Below are 19,055 nucleotides of genomic sequence, written 5' to 3'. Positions count from 1 at the left end.
GATCAATAATTACAATCAGTGTGATAAGCTACTAACATCCCCGTGACATCCTCTGATGTGATTCTAACCTCAAATAACTTTCTGGTTATAATCTGGCTCCTCATGTAGCTTTTCCATGGCAAGATGTGTCTCTCACTGTAAACTACTACAATTCACATGTGTGCTTATTTGTATTTTATGAGTTTGGTGGGGAAAATCTGCCCAACTGTACATAAGTGCCTCTGAGGATTCTGAAAATACTAGGGGTTTGCTCTTCAAAAGCAGGAAACCAAAACCTGATTACGATGTCAACATCAAAACCATATCTCCCCGGCCCTGCCTAGTCTGAGGGAGTCAGTGGGCCTCCCTCCAAGACACTTATTTCTATTTCGTCTCTAACCATAGCAATGGAAATCTCTACTTCAGTACCAATGTCTCAGAATTTAAATGTTAGTAGTTATTTATTCCACTTTAAAAAAGAAAACACGAATAAGTTTTGAGGTTTGGGGAAATGATCATAAAGAACCATCATTCATTCAACACTCATTTTGTGTTAGGAGTTATACTAGTCACTTTACCCAGGTTATCTAATTTTTTTCTAAATAGGCTTCAGGTAGATGTGGGTTTTTTTTTTTTTTTTTTGAGACAGGGCATTGTGCTGTCACCCAGGCTGAAATACAGTGGCGCAATCAAAGCTCATTCCTCCCACCTCGGCCTCCAGAGTAGCTAGGACACCACCACATCTGGCTAATGTTTTTTTTAAATTTAGCCAACGTCTTACTATGTTGTTTTAAGTAAGCCAAGGTCTTACTATGTTGCCCAGGCTGGTTTTGAACGCCCAGGCTCAAACTATCCTCCTGCCTCAGCCTCCCGAAGTGTGAGGATTGTAGGTGTGAGGGATAGGTGCCTGGCCTTCTCCTATTTCTTAATAGAAAATGAAGGGTTCAAAGGAGTCAAAGGGGGTTTAAAAATCTGCCCACTGAACAGCTGGGAATGGTAAAAATGGAACTTAAAAAGAATTCCAAAGGGTGCACTCTTAATCCTGGAAAACACCTGGGCAGGCAAGGAAAAAGGATCAATACAGAAAAATATCTATAAAGGATTATGCAACTTAGACCAAAGCAGCAAAGGGCCTGCCTATTTTAATTTTTACCCCGGTTCTGTATTTTCCCCATTCTTTCCATCTTTTGTCAATATCCTCTTCTAAATGCTGACAACTTCCGTTCCTTTCACAACTTCTTATTCTATGGATAAAACTAGAAGTAATATGTTTTAAAATAGCAAAATCCATTCAGAGCATGTGTGTGTGCTTATGAACATTTAATCCTGTTGATTCTATCATTTCACAGTCTGTTTCTTTAGCCCTCCACATCTCTTATTTACAGGGTTCAATGATGGCAAGAAGTTAAGGCGGTTAAAAAAGAAACAAGTATCTTAGAATAACTGAAATTACATAAATGTTTATCTTCACAAAATTCTCATTATAAGTCTAAGAAATAAAAGCTCAAGCTGTATGCAGAATTCAAGTTGCATGCAACAGTATTTTTGGATTTGTTCCAGAAGAGATTAAAACACATAGCCCCTCTTGTGAAAAGGCCATGTACGCTGCCTTCAGCTCCTCACCTCACATGCACTTCTCCCTTCTCAAGCCACAACAATCTGGCTTTCTGCCCTCATCAGTCCAGTGAAACTGCTCTGGCAAATATGAGAAATGACATCTTGACTGCCAAATCCAAAGACCACCAGGCCCTCCCCACTGTGATTCTCTCCAGCACTGAACATTGTATTAGAGATCGCTGAGCTCAAGTTTGCTGTTCCCGTGGTTTCTCTGTATTCTCCAACATAACTGCTTTCCAGTTTCCTTAGCAATTTATTTTCCACCTATTAAATCTGATGCTCCGCAGTTTATTTGGCCTGCTTCTCTTCTAATTTTCCATCCAAAACCGCAGGGCTCTCATCTATGTCCACAGCTCCAGCAGGAACTCCTGTGTTGTCTCCATATAAGCTCCTCTTCTCCCCTAACAGACTCTAGGTCTTCACCGGGAATCCTAAGGCAATTCAAACGCAGTGATTTTTTTCACCATTCCTTACCTGTTCTTCCTGTATTTCTGATCTTCATCCATCTATTAGACCATAAACCTTTATGTCATTCTTGACTCCTCTGCATATGCTCATCACAACTCTAAGTCACCAAGTCCTACAGACTCTACCTTTTTAGGAACTCTCTTCTCTTTCTGCTGCTGCCACTTGCCACCTGGTTTAGGCCTTTTTTTTTTTGGAGACGGAGTTTCGCTCTTGTCATCCAGCCTGGAGTGCAATGGCACGATCTCAGCTCACCACAACCTACACCTCCCAGGTTCGAGCGATTCTCCTACCTCAGCCTTCCGAGTAGCTGAGATTATAGGCTTATGCCACCATGCCCAGCTAATGTTTTGTATTTTTAGTAGAGACGGAGTTTCTCCACGTTGATCAAGTTGGTCTCGAACTACTGACCTCAGGTGTCCACCCACCTTGGCCTCCCAAAGTGCTGTGATTACAGGCATGAGCCACTGTGCCCAGTCTGGTTTAGGCCTTTCTACTTCTCGACCTGGAAGGTAAGCCACACCCTCCTTTCTATTCCACATGGTCATCAGGGGTCTTTCTCTAACATAAATGCAACCATGAAAACACTATTTCTCAAAGTGTGGTTCTCTGACCACCTGCACCAAGGTTACCCTGAAATGCTTGTTAAATGCTGATCCCTGACTAGAATATAAAAGTCTCGGCCGGGCGCAGTGGCTCACGCCTATAATCCCAGCACTTTGGGAGGCCGAGGCGGGTGGATCACGAGGTCAAGAGATCGAGACCATCCTGGTCAACAAGGTGAAACCCCGTCTCTACTAAAAATACAAAAATTAGCTGGGCATGGTGGCGCGCCCCTGTAGTCCCAGCTACTCGGGAGGCTGTGGCAGGAGAATTGCTTGAACCCAGGAGGTGGAGGTTGCGGTGAGCCAAGATCGCACCATTGCACTCCAGCCTGGGTAACAAGAGCAAAACTCTGTCTCAAAAAAAAAAAAAAAAAAAAAAAAAGTCTCAGCCGGCCTGTAATCCCACTTTGGGAGGCTGAGGCAGGTGGATCACCTGAGGTCAGGAGTTTGAGACCAGCCTGACCAACATGGTGAAACCTTGTCTCTACTAAAAATACAAAAATTAGCAGGGCACGGGGGCAGGCACCTGTAATCCTACCTACCTGGGAGGGAGGCTGACCCACAGGAATTGCTTAAACCTGGGAGGTGGAGGTTGCAGTGAGCCGAGATTGTGCCACTTCACTCCAACCTGGGCAAGAGAGTAAGACTTTGTCTCAAAAAAAAAAAACACCAAAAAAAAAAAAACCTCTGGAAATGGGAATCAACATCTGCATTTTAACAAGGTGCCCTAGGTGATTTTTAAGCTTGAGAATTAGCCAAAGGGTAAAGTCCACATTCTTTAGCAGACACTCAGGACCCTTCTAATTAGATTCTAATATGTGGCCTGATCTCTGCCCATTATCCACTCTGCCAGACTACTTCCGTTTCCTCACATGTCAAATTCAGGTCTCAGTTTTTCACTCATACCGCTCTCTCCATTCTGTCTCCTATCACATGACTAATTCTTCAGGATCATGCTCAAACAGTTGTGGTGGAGATATATTATCTTGTCCAGGCCCTGTTAAACTGTGGAGTCCTCCTAGAGGGCCTACCACAATACAGGACACATGGGATAAATGTACTCTTAAATTCAAACAGCTGGCCGGGTGCGTTGGCTCATGCCTGTAATCCCAGCACTTTGGGAGTCCGAGGTGGGCGGATCATGAGGTCAGGAGATCAAGACCATCATGGCCAACATGGTGAAACCCAGTCTCTACTAAAAATACAAAAAAATTAGCTGGACATGGTGGCACACGCCTGTAGTCCCCGCTACCTGGGAGGCTGAGGCAGGAGAAATGCTTGAACCCAGGAGGCAGAGATTGCAGTGAGCCGAGATCACACCACTGTACTATAGCCTGGGTAACAGTGTGAGACTCCATCACAAAAAAAAAAAAAAAAAAAAAAAAAAAAAAAAAATTGAACAGCTTACTGCCTCAAGGGAACTCAGCTAAGTTACAATGTGAAAATAGGAGTGACAACTGAGGGATAAAATGAGTACCAAAACCAGAATTTTATTTGCAACAATTTTAAAGTCAGCAGACAAACTCAGAGAGCGACTAAATCCAGGGAAAACGTGGTATAAACTGAATGACTGCTCTGTGTTTTCAAGGTCATAAAAGAGAATTATTTTTCTCTAGCCTATTTCTTTTTTTTAATTCTTTTTATTTTAGAGACAGGGTCTCCCTGTGTCACTGCTGGAGTGCAGTGACATAATCACAGCTCCCTGGAGCCTCAAACTCTTGGACTCCAGTGATTCTCTCATCTCAGCCTCCAGAGTAGCTGGGATCATAGGCATGCGCTACCACACCTCACTAACTTTTTTAAAAATTTTGTACAGGGTCGGGTGCGGTGGCTCACGCCTGTAATCCCAGCACTTTGGGAGGCCGAGGCCGGTGGATCACGAGGTCGAGAGATCGAGACCATCCTGGTCAACATGGCGAAACCCCGTCTCTACTAAAAATACAAAAAATTAGCTGGGCATGGTGGCGCGTGCCTGTAATCCCAGCTACTCAGGAGGCTGAGGCAGGAGAATTGCCTGAACCCAGGAGGCGGAGGTTGTGGTGAGCCAAGATAGTGCCATTGCACTCCAGCCTGGGTAACAAGAGCGAAACTCCATCTCAAAAAAAAAAAAAAAAAAAAATTTGTACAGACAGGGTCTCCTTATGTTTATCAGACTGGTTGGTCTCAAACTCCTGGCCTCAAACCATACTCCCACCTTGGCCTCATAAAGTGCTATGACTATAGGCATGAGCCATGGCACCTGGCTAGCACACCTCTTAAAGAAAATGATAAATAGGCCAGGCACCGTGGCTCACGCCTGTAATTCTAACACTTTGGGTGGCCAAGGTGGGTGTATCACCTGAGGTCAGGAGTTCAAGACCAGCCTGGCCATCATGGTGAAACCCCATCTCTGAAAAAATTAAAAAAAAGATAAATAACTGTATTTTAGAAAACTATCCTAAATTGAAATTGAAACATATTCATTCCATATCACTGCATTTTCTTTTTTTTTTTTTTTCTCACTTTTTTGAGATGGAGTCTCGCTCTGTCACCCAGGTTGGCATGCAGTGGAGTGCAGTGGCGGAATCTCAGCTCACTGGCAACCTCCACCTCCCAGGTTCAAGTGATTCTCCTGCCCCAGCCTCTTCAGTAGCTGGGACTACAGGCGTGTGCCACCATGCCCAGGTAATTCTTTTGTATTTTTAGTAAAGACAGGGTTTTACCATGTTGGCCAGGCTGGTCTCAAACTCCTGACATCAAGTGATCCACCCACCTCGGCCTCCCAAAGTGCTGGGATTAAAGGCGTGAGCCACTGCACCCATCCTGAACTTTCTTTTCATATCCTCCACCTCAAAATTTGAAAACCACTGTGTATCATGACTGATGTTACTAAAAATGTAAAAAAACTGTATGAATACTCCAGAAAGAAGGAAAAAAAGTTCTCAGCACTGATATTCAAGTATTTGATATGAATGAATGATCTGAATTTTTGGTGTCAAATTTTCTCATCTATGCCACTTCAAATTTTCCTTCTGAGGCCAGGCATGGTGGCTCGTATCTATAATCCCAGCTACATAGGAGGCGGAGATGGGAAGGACTGCTTGAGCCCAGGAGTTTGTGAGCTATGATTGCACCACTGCATTCCAGCCTGGGCAACAGAGCCAGACCTTGCCTCTTTAAAAAAAAAAAAAAGGCCGGGCGCGGTGGCTCAAGCCTGTAATCCCAGGACTTTGGGAGGCCAAGGCGGGTGGATCACGAGGTCAAGAGATCGAGACCATCCTGGTCAACATGGTGAAACCCCATCTCTACTAATACAAAAAATTAGCTGGGCATGGTGGCGCGTGCCTGTAATCCCAGCTACCCAGGAGGCTGAGGCAGGAGAATTGCCTGAACCCAGGAGGCGAAGATTGCGGTGAGCCGAGATAGCGCCATTGCGCTCCAGCCTGGGTAACAAGAGCGAAACTCCATCTCAAAAAAAAAAATTCCTTCTAAAAGCCAACCAAGGCCGGGCGCGGTGGCTCAAGCCTGTAATCCCAGCACTTTGGGAGGCCGAGGCGGGTGGATCACGAGGTCAAGAGATCGAGACCATCCTGGTCAACATGGTGAAACCCCGTCTCTACTAATACAAAAAATTAGCTGGGCATGGTGGCGCGTGCCTGTAATCCCAGCTACTCAGGAGGCTGAGGCAGGAGAATTGCCTGAACCCAGGAGGCGGAGGTTGCAGTGAGCCGAGATCGCGCCAATTGCACTCCAGCCTGGGTAACGAGCGAAACTCCATCTCAAAAAAAAAAAAAAAAAAGCCAACCAGTAATTATTTATGTATTTTAATAGATTTAAGGCAGTTTATAGACATATAGCTAATGAAAATGTTAAATTACATTTATTAAAAAGTACATTAGAAAAAATAACTAATAAAATGCCCTGGCATGGTAGCTCACATCTGTAATCCCCGCACTTCGGGAGGCCAAGGTGGGGGGATCATGAGGTCAGGAGCTCGAGACCAGCCTGGCCAACATGGCAAAATCCCATCTCTACTAAAAATACAGAAACAGCTGGGCATGGTGGCACACGCCTGTAATCCCAGCTACTCGGGAGGCTGAGACAGGAGAATTGCTTGAACCTGTGATGTGGGGGATGCAGTGAACTGAAATCACACCACTGCACTCCAGCCTGGGTGACAGAATGAGACTCCGCCTCAAAAAAAAAAAAAAATTAACTAATAAAATATAAACAAGCGATTAAAAAATCAGAGCAAAGAGAAAACAAGGGCAAGAAATAATAAGTTAAAATTAGAAGTCAAATCCACTAAACCTATGGGTTGTTTACATCCAGTTATGAAAAGGTCAGTATACCATCTAAAACAGGGCAGCATCAGAGAATGTATCATCAAAACCATTTCTCTAATATGTTAGATGATTTTTCTCAGAATCCTTTCCACTATTATCAACCTTCAACAAAAAGGCAGCATAAAAAAACAAACCAAATAAAAAACCTAATTCCAAAGCCTATTCACTGGCTAAGATCATAACCTTTTGCTATAACCTTGTGTTACAGCTCTTGCTACTTATATGTAGGAATGCTGCCAAGACATTAACATTATATGCCTCTAAATTTTTTTGAATTGTACAATATCTATGCAGATGTCACCGTTGGCATTTTTTACTGTGGGCCTAAATAATGAAAAGACTATAGTCAATTGGCTTCCTGGGCATTAGCACCAATGAGCTAAGAAAGCTACACAGGTCTATTATGAGAAGGAAGGGTTATCACTGACAGAGACGGAGACGGGGCTGGAGAACAGGAACTAACATTTCTTAGATACGACATGCCAAATGTCAGATACCAGATGACTTAAATGCGTTCTCTCATTTGATTCTCCTAAGTCCTCTGAACCAAACATCATAATGAATATAACATAGATGATGAATACAAGAGAAAACTGAGGGCCAGAAATAATTTAGACAAACGAACATGGTAGAGTTGACATTTAAACTCACAGCTGATTGGCTCTTAAGCCACAAGGCCTTCTGCAACAAACTACCTTCCCTAAGACGTACTATTATTTTAAAAGCCGCTTCTAAGTTAGTTCGATCAACCCAAGTTGCTAAAGAAATCTGAATCCCTGGAAGGAAATCAACTCCTGATTATTGACACTTTAGAGAAGACACAAAATAACAGTTGTCCTGAGCTAGTTACATTTTGCAGTCAACATTTCCCCAGGAAACTCTTTACTCTTCCTTTTGCATTTTAAAGGGGGTGAACTAATCCCATGTGGCAAGATAAATCAGCAACAAATTTTCTATTTTCCCACATTCCTGGGGTCTAAAAGCAGATAAAGCACTTAAATTGGGGGCAACTTTTACTATTTGAAGTAATATGGGAGTTATGTTAGTAAGTCGTCTCTACAGTGTCCTAAATATCAGTCCTTCACACTTGACATCCTCACTGACACTTCCATCTGGAGGTTTCTTGGCCCCTCAAATATGTTCAAAAGTCAAGTCCACCCAGGGATGCCAAACAAACAGAAAAAAGATCTAGTTATTTTTCTTAAGAAAACATTTCAGCAATTTCCCATTTTTGTTGACAGACCCACCATTCTCCTAGTTATCCACACCTAATACTAAGAATTTAGTGATGGACTTGCAGAAAAGGTGGAGTCAATCAGTAGTCAACATCTGACAAGTCTTCCTGTAAAATGCATCAACACTAACACCCATATTCAGTTCTCACAGTAACCATACTAGATCAATCTAATAAGAACTGACAACTTGCAATACTGGGTTCTGCTTCTTTCTCATCTAAGAAAACAGTATGTCTTCCATCTACTTAAGTTTTATATTTTTATTTATTTTATTTTATTTTGAGACAGAGTTCTGCTCTTGTTACCCAGGCTGGAGTGCAATGGCACGATCTCGGCTCACCTCAACCTCCGCCTCCTGGGTTCAGGCAATTCTCCTGCCTCAGTCTCCTGAGTAGCAGGGATTACAGGCATGCGCCACCATGCCCAGCTAATTTTTTGTATTTTTAGTAGAGACGGGGTTTCACCATGTTGACCAGGATGGTCTCGATCTCTTGACCTCGTGATCCACCGGCCTCGGCCTCCCAAAGTGCTGGGATTACAGGCGTGAGCCACTGCACCCGGCCCTTATATTTTTATAGTTTTTTTCGTATAGGACTTACTCCTAGTAATTTAATAATTTCAGTAGCTATTATAGAGAGATCTATTTTTTATTTTACTTGCAAATTGGTTATTGATGGCACGAAGGAAAACTATTTATTTCCTATTGTGTTTATAGACAGTCACATTTCTGGATTAGTTATAGGATCTTAGGCTTTTTGAACCTTACGTTTTCTGGTTGAATAGCCGTATCTGCAAAGACGGTAATTTTGTTTCTCCTATCTCAGTATTTATGTAACTCATTTCTCCATCTCATAAGCAATCTAGGATCTCCACAGTCACAATGAGTACAGTGGAAATGCAGGCATCCCTGTTTGGTTTATGAATATACTCCAAATATCTCTACACTGTCTCAATGAAGTGGTAAGCTTCTGAAAGTTTCTGCCCTCTTCCTTGAAGGATTATAATACTTTCCATAAGGTTTTCTTTCTAGCCTCTTCCCTGTTAAATTTAGCCTGCACACTTATATCATGAGCCTTATGATATTCTCCACAAAACAATACAAAAATATCCATGGCTTTCCATTGAAAACAGGTGAAGCTCTTTAGTCTCACACTCATGGCCTCTGTATTAGCCTCACTGGTCCCTGCACCCTCATGTACTGTGCAGTACACCCATAGTGTGTGCGGTGATCCAGGAGGGTCTTACATGCTCTTTAGATCAGACAGTCCTTGAATACAGGGCTTGGCTCTTATTCATTCTTGTACTTATTATAATACCTAGTATAATAAATTATCGAATAAACGTTTTTGCTCTAAAAATTATTCCATCAATCCCTTAATTAATGGTACCTAGTAATCTACAACAGGCAAACGAATAAATATGTTATAATTTTACAACTAATAGGGGCTAATTACTCACTGTGATAAGGTCATCTCTTGCTCTGAGGACTTTGAGCCTTGCTTGATTCATCAAATTGGACATCTGACTGCAAAATGATATTGAAAGGCAGCATCAGTAACAACTTAAAACTGTAGAGAGATGGGTGAGGAAGGTCAGGTTCAGGAACTCTTAACTTCTTGCCACTCAAGAAACGTCCTCCCTTTCAGAACATACCTTGCACATGTCTCATCTCAGTGCCTGGCTATTTGGTGAAGTCGCCAGGCCTACCGATTCCAAGTCTACGAAAGTGGTGAAACTGTTTAGTGAACAGCCCTTGGCCAAGAAAGAGACTTATGACTGGTATCCAGATCACCACACTTACTCTGGACTCATGAGGACACTCCAACTTCTTGGACTCTACAGAGATGAGCATCAGGATTTCATGGATGAGCAAAAACGACTAAAGAAGCTTCGTGGAAAGGGGAAACCAAATAAAGAAGAAGAGAAAAGAACAGCAAAAAGAAATAGTGTTGGTTCCTCAAGAGGGAGAATTTCTTCCTCAGTGGCAGAGTGAAGAAAGTACATTTGTCAGGCCGGGCGCGGTGGCTCAAGCCTGTAATCCCAGCACTTTGGGAGGCCGAGGCGGGTGGATCACGAGGTCAAGAGATCGAGACCATCCTGATCAACATGGTGAAACCCCGTCTCTACTAAAAAACAAAAAATTAGCTGGGCACGGTGGCGCGTGCCTGTAATCTCAGCTACTCAGGAGGCTGAGGCAGGAGAATTGCCTGAACCCAGGAGGCGGAGGTTGAGGTGAGCCAAGATCGCGCCATTGCACTCCAGCCTGGGTAACAAGAGCGAAACTCCGTCTCAAAAAAAAAAAAAAGTGCATTTGTCTTTCCACATATTGGAGGAATGTCACCTTCCTAAATGAAGGTTATTTGGAGGAACACAGTCATCTCCTTGTTGAAATCTCATCTGGTTAAACTGTGGCTAATTTCTTGAACACATTCTAACTGCAAGATTATTTTGGCCTTGGCCGTGTAATGCGAGGTTTACCTAGTTCTCTAATGAAAGGAATACATTAAAAATAAAAAAAAACTGTAGAGAAAGAACTTGAACTCCTGGGCTCAAGCAGTCCTCTTGCCTTGGCCTCCCAAAGCACTAGAACTACAAGTGTGGGCTACCTTGCCCAGCCTGCAGTTTAATCTTTGAATAATCCCATGAAGCTTCCATTTTCACAAATGAAGAAAGAAAAGTTAAACAACTTGTCCAAGGTCATATTAGTAGCAGGTGGTCAAGTTAAGCCCTCAATCTATATATGCCTGACTCCAAAGCACCTGCTCTGTCTTCATCTCATGACTTCTGAAAACTTCCTTAGCTTAATACTGCAACCAGGATCTACTTACATTTTCTTCTGCTGTTCAATTTGTTTCTCTTTCTTCTCATAATACTCCATAATCTTTAGTCTTTGGGTTTGCACAAGCCGACCTTTCTCTATGTTGAACTCTTCCTCTGCCTACAGGGGAATTAGTCGATATTAATTCGTGACATCAAATTTCGATGAACTGTTTTATTTTAAGCAGCTGGTGACCTGGGGTACTCGCTTATGAACACTTATTCCATATATATAAAACATAAAATTTATTGTGACTCATTTTCAAGGATTCTAATTTATTCAAAAGGAAAGATCAACAATTTTCTTTATAAATGATGTATCAGGAAACTAAAAATTTCATCAAGGATAACAGTAACCAGCAAGGTACCAAAGAATATAATTGGCCAGGCACGGTGGCTCACGCCTGTAATCCCAGCACTTTGGGAGGCTGAGGCAGGCGGATCACCTGCAGTCAGAAGTTCGAGACCAGCCTGACCAATATGGTGAAACCCTGTCTTTAAAATAAATAAATAAATAAGTAATAATAAATAATTTTTAAAAATCCCAGCACTTTGGGAGGCCAAGGTGGGCAGATCATGAAGTCAAGAGATGGAGACTATCCTGGCCAACATGGTGAAATCCCATCTACTAAAAATACAAAAATTAGCTTGGCGTGGTGGTGAATGATTGTAGTTCCAGCTACTCGGGAGGCTGAAGCAGGAGAATGGCTTGAACCTGGAAGGTAGAGACTGCAGTGAGTTGAGATCACACCACTGCACTCTAGCCTGGCAACAGAGCAAGACACCAATGCAAAAAAAAAAAAAAAAAGAATGTAATTGGGTAGAATATTCTGTTCATGAAAAAAATTACTAAGTATTCTAAATTTTCCATTTCCTTACTAGGGGCCAATAAAAATAACACAGAACTTGAAAGTTTAGAAGATCCAGCTTACTGCCCACAAAATTTGGTTGAGTAACCCTCAGGCTTAGTGTTCTCTCTTGTAAAATGAAGTTAAAAAAAATAAAAAGTTTGGGCCAGGCACAGTGGCTCACGCCTATAGTCCCAGCTACTCGGGAGGCTGAGGTAGGAGAATTGCTTGAACCCAGGAGGCGGAGGTTGTGGTGAGCTGAGATCACGCCATTGCACTCCAGCCTGGGTAATAAGAGCAAAACTCTGTCTCAATAAATAAATAAATAAATAATAAAAAGTTTGACAGACCGGGTGTGATGGCTCATGCCTGTAATCCCAAAACTTTGAGAGGCCAAGGCGGGTGGATCATGAGGTCAGGAGCTTGAGACCAGCCTGGACAACATGGTGAAACTCCCTTCTCTGCTAAAAATACAAAAATTAGCCAGGCGTGGCAGCGAGCGCCTGTAGTCCCTGCTACTTGGGAGGCTGAGACAGAAGAATTGCTTGAACCCAGGAGGCAAAGGTTGCAGCGAGCCAAGATTTCGCCACTGCACTGCAACCTGGGTGACAGAGCAAAACTCTGTATCAGAAAAAAAAAAAAAAAGTTTTAGGCTGGGTATGGTGGCTCACGTCTGTAATCCCAGCACTTTGGGAGGCCAGGATGGGCTGATCACCTGAGGTCGGGAGTTTGAGACCAGCCTGACTAATATGGAGAAACCCCGTCTCTACTGAAAATACAAAATTAGCTGGGTGTGGTGGCGCATGCCTGTAATCCCAGCTACTTGAGGCTAGGACAGGTAAACGGTTTGAACCCAGAGGTGGAGGTTGCAGTGAACTGAGATCGCACCATTGCACTCCAACCTGGGCAACAAGAGAGAAACTCTTTCCCCTCATAGGTAAGTGTGGCAGTCTTTTTTTTTTCTCTTTTGAGATGGAGTTTCGCTTGTTGCCCAGGCTGGAGTACAATGGCGTAATCCCAGATCACCACAACCTCTGCCTCCAGGGTTCAAGTGATTCTCCTGCCTCAGCCTCCTGAGTAGCTGGGATTAGAGGCCTGTGCCACCACACCCAGCTAATTTTGTATTTTTAGCAGAGACGGGGTTTCTCTATGTTGATATTTTGTTTTATATACTGATTTTTTTTCTTGAGACAGAGTCTTACTTTGTCACCCAGGCTGGATGGAGTGCAGTGGTGCCATCTCGGCTCAATGCAACCTCTACCTCCTGGGTTCAAGCGATTCTCCCGCCTCAGCCTGCCAAGTAGCTGGGATTACAGGTGCGCATCGCCACATCCAACTAATTTTTGTTATTTTTAATAGAGATGGGTTTTCACCATGTTGGCCAGGCTGGTCTTGAATTCCTGACCTCAGGTGATTCCTCCCCAGCCTCAGCCTCCCAAAGGGCTGAGATTACAGACATGAGCCACCATGCCCACCCCACACTTTACTTTTTTGCAATGAGCACAATTAATGAAAAAGCAAAACAACAAAATACTACAACCTCCTCTAGCCACCCATCACAATTAGCCACAGTTGCTAAATATGTGAATTTTGGTTTCCATGAGAAAATAAATTATCCATTACTTTTCTACCCTCTAACATAAAATTTCAGGACACTTACTGGCAATCACAATTAGAAAGGAAAATTTATTTTTTAATGTTAAAGATACAGACATTTCCAATGAGAAATTTATTAAGGTAAAAGCTTAAATTAAAATAATAATTAATAGGGCCAGCCATGGTGTTTCACACCTGTAATCCCAGCACTTTGGGAGGCCACGGCAGGTGGATCACCTGAGGTCAGGAGTTTGAGACCAGCCTAACCAATATGATTAAACCCTGTCTCTACTAAAAATACAAAAATTAGTGAGGCATGCTGGTGCATGCCTATAGTCCCAGCTACTCAGGAGGCTCAGGCAGGAGAATCGCTTGAACCTGTGAGGTGGAGGTTGCAGTGAGCTGAGATAGTGCCACTGCACTCCAGCCTGGCGACAGAGTGAAACTCCATCTCAAAAACAAACGAGAGAGAGAGAGAGAGAGAAAGAAAGAGAGAAAGAGAAAAAAGAGAGAGAGAGAAGAGACATATTTTTATCAGTCTCATGCAATCTGTTGTTAAAACAACATTACTAACAATATTATTTAGCAAAGCAAAACAACAGGAAATCTTAACAACTTCTTAAAACTAGAAAATGAATCTCACCTTTGCATCTATCTCTTCTGCTTTCTCATTGGCTTCTTGTTCAATGAAAGCCATCATATGCTTAATCTGTAAGGAAAAAACATTTTATTTTTTAATTCAATGAGATGAAAATATATTTTCTGATTCACTGAACAATCAATGACAGGTAGGTACAGTGGCTCAAACCTATAATCGTACCACTCTGGGGGGCCAAGGAGGGAGCACTGCTCTAGGCTAGGCGTTGGAGACTGGTTCAGACAACACAGTGATGCCTCATCTCCACTAAAATTTAAAAAAATCAGCCACTTACTGCATGCATACCATGCCAGGCACTGAGTATAAGGATGAATGAGACCATTTCCACTTTCGGGAAACTTAGGATCTAAAATGTGTTCTAGTAAATGGACCAGATACACCATTCGACAACACAGATTAAACAGGACATTTCGCCGGGCGCGGTGGCTCACGCCTGTAATCCCAGCACTTTGGGAGGCCGAGGCGGGTGGATCACGAGGTCGAGAGATCGAGACCATCCTGGTCAACACGGTGAAACCCCGTCTCTACTAAAAATACAAAAAAAATTAGCTGGGCATGGTGGTGCACGCCTGTAATCCCAGCTACTCAGGAGGCTGAGGCAGGAGAATTGCTTGAACCCAGGAGGTGGAGGTTGAGGTGAGCCGAGATCGCGCCATTGCACTCCAGCCTGGGTAACAAGAGCGAAACTCTGTCTCAAAAAAATAAATAAATAAATAAAATAATAAACAGGACATTTCTCCTCCTCTCAAGGGACCTGGAATACAAGGGAGAAGTGCTATGTACCTCCCTCCATTTCATACCCCTTAGCCAGCCCCTCCCTTTGTCTTCTCCACCTCTAAGAAAGTATGCTGAAGAGCTACCCGTATTTACACTTTGAACTTTCTCACCTTTCTTAACACTGCCATCTGGCGTGTACCCTTCTCTGCACTCCACTGACAGTTCTCTCATCAAGTGACAATCTCCTTGCCGCTTGTTCTTGGCCTTTTTTTTTTTTTTTTAAGACGGAGTTTCGCTCTTGTTACCCAGGCTAGAGTGCAATGGCACGATCTTGGCTCACTGAAACCTCCGCCTCCTGGGTTCAGGCAATTCTCCTGCCTCAACCTCCTGAGTAGCTGGGATTACAGGCACGCGCCACCATGCCTAGCTAATTTTTTGTATTTTTAGTAGAGACGGGGTTTCACCATGTTGATCAGGATGGTCTCGATCTCTCGACCTCGTGATCCACCCACCTCAGCCTCCCAAAGTGCTGGGATTACAGGTGTGAGCCACCGGGCCTGGCCCGATCTTGGCCTTTTCTGACTTGATCTTTCAGCAGCAGTTGATGTGTTGACCAACTTACCCTTAACAATCTTCCCTTTGCTTCCATGACTTCCTCCTTTCTCCTTTGGAGTCTCCTTTGGGGCCATACCCTTCTACTCTGCCTCCTAAACAGCTCTTTTTGAATATCCTACTAATAGAAATCTAAATTCAAGGCCAGGCGTGGTGGCTCACGCCTGTAATCCCAGCACTTTGGGAGTCTGAGGCGGGTGGATCACTTGAGGTCAGAAGTTCAAGACCAGCCTGACCAACATGGTGAAACCCTGTCTCTTAAAAAAAAAAAAACAAAGAAATCTAAATTCAACACATTTAGTACTGAACTGCTCACACTCCTCTCCCCACTTCTCACTTTGAGCTCTCTCAGGGATTAGCACCAAGCCCCAACTGTGTCTCTTCCTACTACCTCAGTCCTTACAGCCAACCAATCGCCAAGTCTTATCAATGCTCTCCTAATACGTCCTTACCTTGCTCACCTCGCTGCATCCTTAAAGCCACTAGCATAGTCCTTGCCATCATCATCTCTTAGCGGAATGACTACAACAGCTTCCAAGTTTGTCTTCCTGCCACTATTCTTTTTTGTTTTTTTTGTGAGACAGAGTCTCACTGTGTTGCCCAGGCTGGAGTGCAGTGGCGCAATCTGAGCTCACTGCAACCTCCACCACCCGGATTCAAGCAATTCTCCTGCCTCAACCTCCTGCGTAGCTGGGATTACAGGTGCACACCACCACATCTGGCGAATCTTTTGTATTTTTAGCAGAGTTGGGGTTTCACCATGTTGATCCGGCTGGTCTCGAACTCCTGACCTTGTGATCCACCTGCGTCGGCCTCCCAAAGTGCTGGGATCACAGGTGTGAGCCACTGCACCAGCCTATTTCTTTTTTTGGAGATGGAGTCTCACTGTCACCAGGCTGGAGTGCTGTGGTCCAATTAGCCTCCCTAATTGGGACTACAGGTGCACACCACCATGCCCAGCTAATTTTTGTATTTTTAGTAGAGACGGGGTTTCACCATGTTGGCCAGGATGGTCTAGAACTGAGCTCAAGTGATCTCTTGACCTTGTGATCTGCCCACCTAGGCCTCCCAAAGTGCTGAGCCTAGCACCAAATCTTAAGGAAAACATATAAGGAGACCGAGGCGGGCAGATCACCTGAGGTCGGGAGTTAAGACCAGCCTGACTAACATGGTGAAACCCTGTCTCTACTAAAAATACAAAAAATTAGCTGGGCATGGTGGCGCATGCCTGTAATCTCAGCTACTCAGGAGGCTGAGACAGGAGAATCGCTTGAACCTGGGAGGCAGAGGTTGAGGTGAGCCAAGATCGTGCCACTGCACTCCAGCCTGGGTAACAAGAGTGAAACTCTGTCTCAAAACACAAAACAGGCCGGGCGCGGTGGCTCAAGCCTGTAATCCCAGCACTTTGGGAGGCCGAGGCGGGTGGATCACGAGGTCAAGAGATCAAAACCATCCTGGTCAACATGGTGAAACCCCGTCTCTACTAAAAATACAAACAATTAGCTGGGCATGGTGGCGCGTGCCTGTAATCCCAGCTACTCAGGAGGCTGAGGCAGGAGAATTGCCTGAACCCAGGAGGCGGAGGTTGCGGTGAGCCGAGATCGCGCCATTGCACTCCAGCCTGGGTAACAAGAGCGAAACTCCGGCTCAAAAAAAAAAAAAAAAAAACACAAAACAAAACACATAGGCTGGTTTTAGAAAGGACAGATTTGTTTGTTTTACGGGAAATCTCGGAGCTGCCCTTTTTTTCTTCTTTTGGTAGCTGAATTGTTACACACTCAGGGGATTCCAACTTCCATGGCCACCATCGTCTTTCCAACCTACTTTTGAGAAGCCAAAAAGCTACAACGATCAAACCCATTTTACAGATAACACAGTACTTACAAAACCTTGAGTCTTGAAATATTTGGGGTACCTAATCCAGACCTACATGTGTGGAAAATCGCTGACCTTCCTTAAAAGATCAGCCCCATAAATTTGGGAGTGTGAGGTGGGGGTCATGCTAATGGTATCCACTAGTTTAGTCTGAAGTCTCACTGAACTTCTTTTTTTTTTTTGAAATGGAGTTTCGCTCTTGTTACCCAGGCTGGAGTGCAATGGCACGATCTCAGCTCACCGCAGCCTCCGCCTCCTGGGTTCAGGCAATTCTCCTGCCTCAGCCTCCTGAGTAGCTGGGATTACAGGCACGCGCCACCATGCCCAGCTAATTGTTTGTATTTTTAGTAGAGACGGGGTTTCACCATGTTGACCAGGATGGTCTCGATCTCTTGACCTCGTGATCTGCCTGCCTTGGCCTCCCAAAGTGCTGGGATTACAGGCATGAGCCACCGTGCCCGGCTCACTGAATTTATTCTAACTGGAATTTTAAAAGTAATTTAACTAGCTGGGCGTGGTGGCTCATGCCTATAATCCCAGCACTTTGGGAGGCCAAGGCAGGCAGATCACGAGGTCAGCAGTTCGAGACCAGCCTGACCAACATGGTGAAACCCCATCTCTACTAAAAAATACAAAAATTAGCTGGGCGTGGTGGTGGGCGCCTATAATCCCAGGTACTCAGGAGGCTAAGACAGGAGAATCCTTGAACCCAAGAAGTGGAGGTTGCCATGAGCTGAGATGGCACCACTGCACTCCAGCCTGGGCAATACAGTGAGACTCTGTCTTAAAAAAAAAAAAAAAAAAAAGTCGTTTATCTAAATACAGTAATCAAAACTGGTGTTTATAAATGCTACAAGTTTGGCCTCTAAAGGTGAACCCTAATTCAAACCTGGATTATATGCCTTTAACACTCTGCTGAACCCTCAGCTACAAGATTTGACCAGATCAGCACAGCCTAGAGCAAACTGCAGTTACTCTAACCCAGATCAAAAAGCCTATTTACAGTTAACATGATCATATTCTTTAAGAGTTCCAAGAATAGATATAGTCAACCCCTTAAGGACATTTAACTCCACCCCTAAGGCAGAAAATTTGACCTTTAAAAAGCAAGTTTCTTCGACTTGCTCAGTAATTAAGTTTTTCAGAGTCAGGATCCTTTGTAAATTTGATGAAATAAATTACCATACCTCCAAGGCAAAAAAGTAAATATACACAAATATTTTTGTACAGTGGAGAAGTCAGAGAATTCAGGATTTATTAAGCATCTACGATCGGCTTGGTGCTTGGTCTATTTACTGAAGAGAATACAGTAAACATAACACTGTCCTCATGGAGCTTTCACGTAGTATGAGGGTTATAGGAAATAGACAAGATTCCTTCTTTCAATTTTACGTAAAGAAAAAATAGGCCAATCTAATGCTTATAATCTTAGCATTTTGGAGGCCAAGGCCAGTGGATCACCTGAGATCGGGAGTTCAAGACCAGCCCGGCCAACATGGCAAAACCCCGCCTGTACTAGAAATACAAAACAATTAGCCAGGCGTGGTAGCACATGCCTGTAGTCCCAGCTACTAGACAGACTGAGACAGGAGAATCACTTGAACGAAGGAGGCAGAGGTTGCAGTGAGCTGAGACCATGCCACTGCACTCCAGCCTGGGCGACAGAGCGAGACTCCGTTTCAAAAAAAAAAAATTGATCTAGATTC

At 43.8% G+C, this 19,055-nt stretch overlaps 2 protein-coding genes across 2 annotated transcripts in view; one reads left to right on the top strand and one right to left on the bottom strand.

Annotated features, from left to right (window-relative positions):
* ATP6V1E1 (ATPase H+ transporting V1 subunit E1) overlaps window positions 1-19,055 on the bottom strand; it is a 49,162-nt gene that overhangs the window by 26,089 nt on the left and 4,018 nt on the right. The window contains exons 2-4 of the mRNA XM_021673951.2: window positions 14,131-14,196; window positions 11,055-11,164; window positions 9,685-9,751 (exon numbers count right to left, since the gene is read on the bottom strand). Of these exons, the coding sequence (XP_021529626.2) occupies window positions 9,685-9,751; window positions 11,055-11,164; window positions 14,131-14,196 (243 nt within the window). The remainder of the gene's footprint in view (window positions 1-9,684; window positions 9,752-11,054; window positions 11,165-14,130; window positions 14,197-19,055) is intronic.
* Window positions 9,805-10,219, top strand: LOC135269123 (small ribosomal subunit protein mS33-like). Its single transcript, XM_064362907.1, has 2 exons — window positions 9,805-9,808; window positions 9,855-10,219. Exons 1-2 carry the CDS (start codon window positions 9,805-9,807, stop codon window positions 10,217-10,219), a joined length of 369 nt encoding a protein of 122 aa, XP_064218977.1.

The sequence above is a fragment of the Aotus nancymaae genome, unplaced genomic scaffold (genome assembly GCF_030222135.1).
Source record: "Aotus nancymaae isolate 86718 unplaced genomic scaffold, 86718_ANA_hifiasm-v0.15.2.pri h1tg000049l, whole genome shotgun sequence".
NCBI lineage: Eukaryota > Metazoa > Chordata > Mammalia > Primates > Aotidae > Aotus > Aotus nancymaae.
The sequence above is the reverse complement of the archived record's forward strand: the minus strand, read 5'-3'. Positions and strand labels throughout refer to the sequence as shown.